The sequence below is a fragment of the Bos grunniens genome, chromosome 18, assembly GCF_055505025.1.
Source record: "Bos grunniens cultivar Pamir isolate PY7600 chromosome 18, Bosgru_T2T1.0, whole genome shotgun sequence".
Lineage (NCBI taxonomy): Eukaryota > Metazoa > Chordata > Mammalia > Artiodactyla > Bovidae > Bos > Bos grunniens.
In genome coordinates, this window is record NC_141182.1 from 56,881,866 (window position 1) to 56,891,883 (window position 10,018).

Below are 10,018 nucleotides of genomic sequence, written 5' to 3' on the forward strand. Positions count from 1 at the left end.
AAGCTGGCGTGGCCCTTGGGTGGGGCTCCCGTCTGCAGGCGCCCCCAGGAGGGTCCCGGGCCCCCTACCCCGGGAGTTCCCCAGGGAGTTTTCTCCACACACTTGCTCCCTTGTTCTCTCGTCTGTGGGGACTTTCAGAAGCCGGGATGGGCAGCGGGCGGGGATGGGGCGGCCCAGGCCCTGGCTCAGCCCCAGCTCCCCTGTGCTGACCGGCCCCCCACCCCCGCCCGCCGCCACCCTCATCCCAGGAGCCGTGTGCAAGTTCTGCCAGCCCCGGGAGTCAGAGCTGTACCAGAAGGAGGTGAGGGGTCAGGGGAGGTGGGCCGGGCAGCTGGGGGTTGGGCGGGGCCAGGCGCCCGCTCAGCCCCTGCTGCCCTCAGGTGTCCCACCTGAGTGCCCTGGAGGAGCGATTCTCACGCCTGTGGACGCAGTGCCAGCGCTGCCAGGGCAGCCTGCACGAGGACGTCATCTGCACCAGGTGGGCGGCCGGCCGGCCCAGTGCAGCCCCCCAGGTTCCCCCCAACACATCCCCTTCCAGCTGTGAGGGTCTCCCTGACCCTCAGTGTCCAGGCCTGCACGATGGGCCAGTACACCCGTCCCAGCCTCCCTGGGGCGGGGCTGGGGGGCTGCCGAGCGGGGAGGGCCGGGCACCCAGTACGCCCGGGAAATGGCCACACGCACACACCGTCACACAGAAGCACACGCAGGGTCTCGGCCCCCTCCCCCAGGGCGGGCCGGGCTTTCCCCAGGGAACGGGTGGGCGGGGCGGGTTCCCACGCCAGGTGCCAGGTGATATACGGCTGGCCCGCGCGAGCACCCTCTGTTACCGGCTCCCCGCCACCCCCCCGGGCCCGCTGAGCAAACAGCCCCTGATGGGCGGGCGCCGGGTGGGCAGCATACAGGGGCCAAAGTCCTGGGAACAGCCCCTGCCCCGCCGCGGGCCCTGACCTCCGCCCGGCCCACAGCCGGGACTGTCCCATCTTCTACATGCGCAAGAAGGTGCGGAAGGACCTGGAGGACCAGGAGCGGCTGCTGCGGCGCTTTGGACCCCCCGGCCCAGAGGCTTGGTGACCTCTGACCTCAACGAACTTCCCACCTTGGGGGCGCGGGGGGGACAGACGGGGAATTAATAAAGCTCAGGCCTTTTGTTCCGTGGTATCTTGTGGTCTCTGGGGGGTCGTGGTCCACCGTCATGAGCCCTGGCTCAGGTGGCCTCGCTTCACTGAGTGGGATGCCCCGACCCCCAGGAGGCCCCCATGGGCCCCTTCACCGTCCGTTGCAAGACCCCTGGGCTGGATCGGATCTCCCCGCCCCTCCTGAGCGCCCCCACCAGACCCCAGCCAACAGAGCCTCTGTGGGCCCCGCCTTCCAGGTGCTGACCTGCTTCCTCCACGCCTGGGGCAGCCCCCGGTAGGAGGCTCCCGCTCCCCGGAACGACCTGGGGACCCCCCCTCTCAGGTCACACACCCACAGTGTTTCCACCTCGGGGTCCCCACCGGCTTCAGGACTGAGTTTCTTCCTCAGGGACCCCTGCTGAATTCACGTCCACTCTGGGAGCCCCTGCTCCCCTGCCTCTGACACCCGAGTGCTCTCACCTGATGTCAGTCTCTGCGTGCCCCCCAGCAACCCACTCCCCCCGGCTCCTCCATCCAGAGACACCCCACACACACGCCCCCTGACCATAAGACCCCTTGACTTTTACTTTCTCAGGGTCCCGCCAAAGCCAATGCTTCTCCCATCTCCACTCCTCAGGGCCAGCACCCCCACCCCAACCCTGGGGATCCCCAAATCCAGACAGCCCCTGGGCCCACCCTCCCTGCCACGTGATCAAGGGGTTGTGCAATCCAGCCCCCTCCCCGACCCCCTCCCTGAGGGGATTTTCGAGGAGGGCTGAGCTCACAGCCAGCCGGCACCCCTGCCCCCCCCAACCCTGGGGGCTGGGCCAAGGTATAAATAGGGGTGGTGGCTGCAGGCGGCAGCAAGCACCACCATGCTCACCCTAGAGGCTGCACAGTAAGTGGGGGCCCTCCAAAACCGGGACTCAGAACCCCTGCCCTGCCCCTCACCTTTGACCCCTCTGCCACCAGGCCTCCCCCCTGAGGTGGTGGTCTCTGCCCCACCCAGGAGGCAGGAGGGTGGGAGGGGCTGGGGTCCACTCCCCCTCCTGGATCTCTTTGCCTCTGCCACCTCGATTCCCTCCTGCATCCCACCATGTCTCCGCTGGACCCCTGAGGAGAGAAAAGAGGATCTCTCTCCCTTGGGGCGCTTGCTTCTCTCCACCCTGGTGTCCTCCCAAGTGGCCCTTGGCCTCCGTCCCTGTCTTCCTCCAGGTCTCACTGCATCCCCGACTCCTGTGTCTGCAGCCTGTGCCGCGGGCCACATCTTTTCTGTTTGTGGGTCTCTTGTTTACTGCCTCTTGCTCCCTCGCTGTGTCTTTTTGTCTGTCTCATCTCTCCATCTGTCTGCCTGTCTATTCCCCACCCATTTCTGGGGCTTAATAAATACCTCCTGCAGCCCAAGCGTGAACACCTCTCCACACCTTTCTCCCTTCCCTCCTCTCCTCCCTTCGCCTCGGCAGAGCCTCTTCTGTATTTTCCCATCTCCATCCACACGCCTCTCCCGTTGTCTTTCGCCTCTGGTCCAAGATGGACCCATTGAACGGACTCGCTCACCGAGGCCCCCTCCCCACCCCCACCCGCCCTCGGGCACCCACATCTTCTCTCCGGGGACTTTCTCTCCTTCACTTTCCCTGCCCCCGCCCGGCCTCTGTCTATGCAAATCCCAGGGGAGGGGGGAACATTTGCCTGGCCTCCGCCCCCCACTTCCTGTCCCGGTGGGAGAGTGGGGGTGAGTGTGGTGGGGCTGGTCCCACACGGAGACACGCAGCCGCGGACCGGCTGCGGTGGTCACAGCTGCAGCCGCCTGCCCCCTATCCATCCCCCAACCACTTCGAGAGCCAGGAGGCTGAAGACGCCCCTGACATGCCCTTGTGTCTCTCCCCCTCCAGGCTCGACGGGCCACACTTCAGCTGTCTGGTGAGTCGGGGTCCTGGGGGTCAGCTAGGGCTGGGGTCGGGGGAGACCCACGTGGCCCATCGCGACCTTCCTGCCTCAGTTTCCCCCTCTGCTTCTTCCTGTCCCTTTGTCTTTCTGACTTTTCATTGCTATCCCCAAGCTCCGTTTTCCCCACCCCCTGCCATCACAGATGATTTTTCTAATATCTCTTTCCTTCTCTCAGACCCTGGTCCACTTCCTCCAATGGGGAGGAGTAGGTCTTTGTGTCTTTTACTTTGCGTCTCTTCCTCCATGCATCCCACGTTCAGTAAATCTACTTCTTCCTTCTTCCCTTCTCTGCTTGATTTCATATATTTTCAAAAATTGAGTCGAAACTATTTCAGACACGCAGAATACTACACCCCACTCCCCATAAACCCACAACCTACTCCAAGAAATAAAACCCCATACATATGCTTGAAGGAAACCCCTGCGGGTGCCCCTTCCCCAGCGCATCCCACACTCCTCCAGCTTGAAGAGTTTTTTTTTTTTTTTAATTGAGGTTTGCCTTACAAGTCAGAAAAGTGACAAGTCTTGTGGACAGCTCAGTGAGGTTTTCACTTATGTGCACACCTGTGTAACCACAAACTGTATGAAGATATAGAACATTGCCATTACTCTAGAAGATTCTGTCATGTCCCTGCGCAGTCAATAGCCCCCTCTGATACTTTCCACCACAGATTAGTCTTGTTTGGTTCTGAGCTTTATGCACAGTGGCCCCCTTTGGGTCTGGCTTCCTTCACGTGACCTAAAGTGTGTGTCAGACATGGGTCCTTCTTCTTTGTTGTATAGTACTCTGTCTCAGGACGACACCACAGTTCTCGTGCGTTCTCCTGTCCCTGGGCACTCAGGCTGTTTCCCGTTTGGGGCTGTTACTAAAGCTGCCCTGATTGTTCTTGAACAAGGCTCTTTTGTGGACTTAACGTTTCCAGATCTGGTGGGTAAATACCTAGCCCTAAGACCAGGATGACATATCTCTAGTTTTAGATTTTCACTGCTAAAGCAACACTCAGCTCTTGGGGTGAATTGAAGCGATGTGGAGGTGGATAAAAGAAGGGTCGAGAGCTTCTTTCCCTCTGTTAAAAACGCTTCCGTGCCTCTTACCCTTCACCCCCTGTGCCCCCGGCCCTGAGGCAGGCAAGCCTGGGGGAATTCTCCACCCTCCTCAGCTGCTATGACTGTGTACTGGCGAGGTGCTGGGGTTCCCGGAAGCCCACACCCTTAGTGGGAGCTGGCTGCTGTCTGTCAGAGAGCCTGGTCTCTGTGTTTCTGTGTCTCTGCCCGTGTCTCTCGCTCTGTGTGTGTGTGTGTGTCTGGGTCTTTGTGTGTTCTGCTGTGCTGTGTCTACCTCCCATCTCGGTGCCCCTGTCTCTGGTGCCTGGCCTCTCTTTCTCGCCCTCTCCCAGCCTGTCAGAGTCTCCTGCCTGGTCCGGGGTGGGTGGGGTCTTCCCTGCAGCCTGGGTGACCCCTCTTCCTCCCCCACTTCTATCAGTACCCGGATGGGGTCTTCTACGATCTGGACAGCTGCAAGCACTCCAGCTACCCGGACTCAGAGGGGGCGCCTGGTGAGTGACCCTGGCCCAGCCCCCCTCCCCGCCCCACCCCTTGGGCCCGTTTCACAGATGGGGGAGCTGAGGCCCAGGGGAGCTGTCAGCTGGCCCAGCAGGACAAGGTTAGCCCCCGGCCTCCAGACCTCCTCCCCTTTCCTCTCCCATGCACCCGCTCGCCCATGCAAATCCTGGGGTCACAGATTTGCACAGCCCACAATAGCCCCTCTGTGCTGGCAGGGGCTTCGAGGGGGAGGGGCCCGAGGCCAGACCTCTTGGCTTCTAATCCTGCGCCCTTCCCCCTAGACCTGTGGAGCTATGGCCTCAGTCCCGCCGTCCCAGGCGCCTCCTATGAAACCTTCGACCCGGCTGTGGCCACCTTCGGCCAACCCCAGGGTGTCCAGCTTTGCTATGGCCCCTCAACCTACAGCCCCGTGGGGAGCCTGGACCCGGCCCCCAGCCTGGAGGCCCCGGGACCTGGCTTCCCGGCGTACCCCACGGAAGACTTCCCAAGCCAGGTGAGGGCCGGGGAGACCGCGGAAGTTCCCCATCCTTTGATTGAGGTGCCCGGCACCGCATCAGAACCCGAGCGCATAGGGAACCCTTAACCCCTCTGATGACTCGGGTTAAATGGTATTATTACTCCATCACACAAGCCAGCCACCAGAGGTGCAGACGTGTGTCAAGGAGCGGGAGGCTCTCAGGGAGGTGGCCTGGGTGTCCCTGGCCATGCCATGGAGATCGGAAGTGAGCCCGAGGGCAGGCTGTGAGCGGAGCAGGGAGCCCACAGCCAGGGCCTGGGAAGAAGCGAAGGGACCGAAGCAGAGGGAGGCAGAGAAGGGAGCCCCCCTGGCTATGGGTAACCCTGACCTTCCGCAGACCCTGGGCCCCCCGGCGTACGCCCCCTACCCCAGCCCCGTGCTCTCAGAGGAGGAGGACCTCCTGTTGGACAGTCCCGCCCTGGAGGTCTCGGACAGCGAGTCGGATGAGGTCCTTGTGGCTGGCCCGGAAGGCAGGGGATCCGAGGCAGGTATGTGGGAGCCAGTGGGGTGCGAGGGACTCCACCTGGTGGTGGGGGGAGTGGGGGAGTTAAGGGAACCATGTCTGCCCGAGCACCTACAGTACATACTCCAGTGCTGAGGGCAGTTTCCAGATCTGCCATCTGCTGGCTGTGCTGCCTTGGGCAACCGCCTCTATGTGCCTTGGTCTCCTATCTGTACAATGGGACGAAAACACTAATAGTATCTATTCCTGGTGGCTAGGAGGGTTTGGGGGATCGTAAGTGTCAACGAGGTAGCAATGCTTGGCACAGAGTCAGTACTCAATGAATCTTCACCATCATTACGGACACAAGAGCAACAGAAACCATTACAATATCAGCTCCCACCTAGTCAACCTCTGTTTCTGCCCCTGTGCCTGACCTCCATTACTCGCAACCCCTGCAAGCTGGAATTATTAGTCACTTTCCCTATCTGGGCCTCAGTTTCCCATCTGTAAAATGGGCTTTGTTATCATCATCCCTGTCTTGTGGGGTTTTGATGAAGATTAAATGAGCTCGTAATTGTACTGTGCATAGCGCAGCCCGTGGGTACCACGTGCTTCATAAAGACTGGTAAAAGTAAAACACAGACACACACAAGCCTCATTTATATAACTGAGGAAACACCAGCTCAGAGAGGTTAAGTCACCACCCCAACACCACACAGCTGGAAAGTGGCAGAGGTGGGGTTCTTGTATCTAATGCCTGCTATGAATTGCCACAGGCCCCCATCCTCCCATGGCCAGTTCTGTGGGCCCCTTGCTGCTTCTAGAAGCCCAGGAGTTAAAGCCCTTGGCCTCTCCCAGGATCCCAGTCTCTCGAGCTGACATGCTGCGAGGCCTGAGGCTGAAGAAATGGCCAGGAAGATTCAAACCAACTCCAGATCTCTTCACTAGTCAGCTGTTAGAAGCCTTTGAGGAGCACTGCCAACCCATTTGGCAGATTCATCCGTGCGCTCCACAGATACATTCTGACCACCGAGCAGGCACAGGATAGGCACACAGCCTGAAAAGCAAAGCAGGGATGGGAGACAGGGGTTCTGGGGTGACAACTTCAGGAAGGGGGAGCAACTTACCCCGGATGGGAGGGGTGGCATAGAGGGAGCCAGGCACGGTGACCCAGCAGCCACCTCCCTCATCCCACTTCTCTTGATGGGGAGGTAGGGGCTTGGCGGTTCCGGACCGGGGAGGGCGCGGGGTGGGGCCCTGAAGGATGCTTCCGTTAACCGCCCCGCACCCGCTGCAGGGGCCCGCAAGAAGCTGCGCCTGTACCAGTTCCTGCTGGGGCTGCTGACGCGCGGAGACATGCGCGAGTGCGTGTGGTGGGTGGAGCCGGGCGCCGGGGTCTTCCAATTCTCCTCGAAGCACAAGGAGCTCCTGGCGCGCCGCTGGGGCCAGCAGAAGGGCAACCGCAAGCGCATGACCTACCAGAAGCTGGCGCGCGCCCTGCGCAACTACGCCAAGACCGGCGAGATCCGCAAGGTCAAGCGCAAGCTCACCTACCAGTTTGACAGTGCGCTGCTGCCCGCCGCCCGCCGGGCCTGAGCCCGGGGCGGCCTCTCGGGGGCCCTCAGGGGCTCCACGCCTGTGTCACGTGGGCGTTCCCGCACCCTGGGTCATAGGACCCATGGACCCCCCACACTGGTGCGGGGGGCGGGCTGCTGCCACAATCCCTAAGCCCAGCCCGGGGCCCCTCTGGGATCCCCCCCTTATCGTGTCTGGGGCCCCTTTGGGATTCCCTTGTCATGTCCAGGGGCCCCAAGATCTTCATGTCTTGGGTCAGAAGACCCGGAGTCGACTATACTACGTGTCTGTGTAGAGGGGCGGGGCAGGGCAAAGTGCTTCCAGAATCCCAGGAACTTCTCTGGGATCCCCTTGTGATGCCTGCAATCCCTCAAATCTCATCTAGGGGAGGGTGAACCTAGAGATCATCACACCAGATGGAGGGCTCTGCCTGCAACCCTAAGCCCTGTCCAGGGTCTCTCTGGGATCCCCTCTCAGGTCTGAGTCCCTCCTGTCAAATCTGAAATCTCCTAGTTATGTCTGGGTCCCTGGGGGTGGGGTTGTGGGGACCGTTTGCTTGCGTGTCTCTATGCCCATCTGTGACTCTCTCTTTCTATCTGTGCCTCCAAATTCCTTTGTCATCTTTGAGATCCCCTAATTCTCTGGAACCACCCTGCTGTCACTTTTTAATGTCTGAAAATCTCCAATCACATGATGGGTGCCTCTGGGATCCTTTTGTCATGTCTGAAAACACCATTGTCAGGTTTGGGGGGGTAGACCTCAGTGAACCTTGTGTCTGGGCCATGTCTCCTGGGATGCCCTTGTTTGTCTGGAATCCTCTGATCACCTCTGAGGCCCTTCTGGGATCCTCATCTGATACACCCCTTTGGGGACCCCACCAACAGCCCTTGAGTTCTCATGGGGACCCTCCCTCTCCGGGGAAACCCTCCTTAAGGCCATACTGGGGATCATTCTGGCCACTCCTTGATTTCTGTGTGACCTTGGTAAACCCCCCATGTCGGTTCTAACCAGAGACTTTGTGCAGTCCATCAGCAGGTGGACCAGCTTTTCTGTGTGGAGAGGCTGGAACAGGGTGGCGGCCATGTCTAATGGGGACTATGTTTTCCGATCTCAAGTCCCCATCGCCCCTGGCTGTCATACCCCGTGGCTTGTTTCAGTCGTCCATTGACCCCAACCATTTTTGTGTGAATCCAGCATTGAGGTGAAGCCCAGATGAGCTCTGATTGGAACCCATGGGGGTGTCACAGGCTGCGGGCTAAGAAGCCAGAGGCCCTAGTCAGTCCTTGAGCCTGAGCGACTGGGGGATCTAGGGTGACCAGAAAGACTTGCTGCTTCTGGGCCAGTTTGGCCCTTCTGTGGAAAGGGAGAGAAGGAGGAAGATCTCGGAAGTCCTTTGCAGCCCTGTCAAGCCTTTGACGCATCACCTGAAATCTGCCCATCCACTCACTGATGGCCAGAAGGAAGACAGGAAGGAGCATCAAGGACCCAGAGAAGGAAGAGGTCCTTGAAGGGGGCACATAGCGGCTGATAGCAGAGCCCGGGGCTGGGAGCGCCCCCTCCGGGGAGGGGTGCGGCTGGGTGGGAGGGGTGTTGCCAGGGACAAAGTGTCTTATGGGGGCCTCCTCTTGCAAATGAGGTACCTTTTGCAAAAACTATCATTACCCCAAGTGTGGTATAAAATAAAATACATCAAGGTAGACAGACCTCTTGGGACCCTGTGTCAAGGACTGTGATGCTGCCCATCCACCAAGGCCTGCTGACCCTCAGAGACACCGGGGCAGCGTCGGGGGAGATAAGAGGAGATGCAAGAAGCAATTAGAGTCAGACCAGACTGAGCCTTGAAGGCCGCGGCAAGGGCTTGAAATGCAGGCACTGGTGGTTCGATTCAATTTTTGTCTCCGACTCTCTGATGATCGGAATTCTTCTCCACCCTCTCCCTGGTTCCCTATCCTTCTGGGTTTCTGTCCCCCCTCCCCCTTCTGAACTTCTGCCCTCTTCCTCTAGATCTCTGTCCCAGTCTCGCTGGATACAGCCCTCGGGCTGGCGGAGCTGCCCTCCAGGCTCCGTGCGCTCCACCCACCAGCGGGGCCCGCTGGAGCCGCGTAGCAGTTTGCCTGGCAACCCGTGGCGTCATCCGGAAGCTGCCTCTGGGTTGGCTAGGAGCTCTGAGAAGGCGGGGACGTTTCCGGCTCTTAGGGGGTTTTGGAAAAGGATTGGGGCGGGCGGGGGGGGGGGGTGCGGGAGGTGACGATGGACAGGAAAATAGCCGGGACCGACTAGTCTTCCCTCACTCCAGGGTCTTTCCGCCGGCGTTACTTGCCCGCCCGTCCTCCACTTTTGAAGCTTCCATACCCTTCCCCTCTTCTCTCGCGCCCACCTCGCCTTCCTCCCCCCAGACACCTGGCGTCCCAAGACGCTCCCCTCCCGCGGTCCCCTCCTCGTCTCCTTCGCCTCCCCCTGCACAGCGTCCAGCCACCACCACCCCCATGCAGAAAGCCGCAGGTCCCCCTGCCGGGAAGAGAGCCAACGTCCGGGCAGCCCTCCAGGGCCTTCCCGGTCTCCCCACCCGCCCCCGCTGGGGCACCCGCCCCCTCCCCAGCGTCCGGTGCCCGCCGCGCCCGCTCCGGGAACCACGGCGGGGATCCGGCAGGGCGCGGCCCCAGGAGGGGTCCCAGGCGGCCAGGGCCCCAAACCTGTGTGTAGGCCCGCGCCGGTGGGGGGGGGGGGCGGGACTCCGGAGTCCCCGAGCCTCAGTGCCCGCCCCCCACCCCCTCACGCCTCCTCTGCGGCCATCCTGCCTACGCTGGGAAACCGGACTCTCCCTCCCGGCTCTGGTTTCCCGAAAACGCCTGCCTT

The 10,018-nt window shown here is 61.0% G+C and overlaps 2 protein-coding genes and 1 long non-coding RNA gene across 8 annotated transcripts in view; 2 read left to right on the forward strand and 1 right to left on the reverse strand.

Annotated features, from left to right (window-relative positions):
- Positions 1-1,151, forward strand: part of POLD1 (DNA polymerase delta 1, catalytic subunit) — a 21,793-nt gene extending 20,642 nt beyond the window's left edge. For all 5 annotated transcript variants that reach the window (XR_015146306.1, XR_015146305.1, XM_086353748.1 and 2 more), the window contains exons 25-27: positions 249-301; positions 381-478; positions 966-1,151. Coding sequence is in view for 3 of the 5 variants with exons in the window: in XM_086353748.1 (XP_086209874.1) it covers positions 249-301; positions 381-478; positions 966-1,071 (257 nt within the window). In the remaining 2 variants the exon portion in view is untranslated. The remainder of the gene's footprint in view (positions 1-248; positions 302-380; positions 479-965) is intronic.
- On the forward strand, positions 1,139-8,863 carry SPIB (Spi-B transcription factor). Of its 2 annotated transcripts, XM_086353938.1 has the most exons (6): positions 1,139-2,013; positions 3,008-3,035; positions 4,546-4,618; positions 4,907-5,118; positions 5,480-5,630; positions 6,885-8,863. In XM_086353938.1, exons 1-6 carry the CDS (start codon positions 1,991-1,993, stop codon positions 7,181-7,183), a joined length of 786 nt encoding a protein of 261 aa, XP_086210064.1. In that variant the 5' UTR covers positions 1,139-1,990; the 3' UTR covers positions 7,184-8,863. The 2 variants fall into 2 exon arrangements, with proteins under 2 accessions (XP_086210064.1, XP_086210063.1); XM_086353937.1 differs by lacking the exon at positions 1,139-2,013 and having other exon boundaries at positions 2,402-3,035.
- On the reverse strand, positions 6,231-7,198 carry LOC147354287 (uncharacterized). Its single transcript, XR_015146374.1, has 2 exons — positions 6,911-7,198; positions 6,231-6,644 (listed from the first exon to the last, which is right to left on the reverse strand). It is a non-coding gene; the product is annotated as an uncharacterized LOC147354287 (long non-coding RNA).
- Positions 8,864-10,018: the final 1,155 nt, after the last annotated feature.

Bases quoted from the DNA above. Each gene is read 5' to 3' on its own strand.
- SPIB (XM_086353937.1), top strand. From the start codon at position 2,646: ATGGACCCATTGAACGGACTCGCTCACCGAGGCCCCCTCCCCACCCCC. The intron at 5,119-5,479 runs GTGAGGGCCGGG...GACCTTCCGCAG, and splicing joins CGGAAGACTTCCCAAGCCAG to ACCCTGGGCCCCCCGGCGTA. The intron at 5,631-6,884 runs GTATGTGGGAGC...CACCCGCTGCAG, and splicing joins AGGCAGGGGATCCGAGGCAG to GGGCCCGCAAGAAGCTGCGC.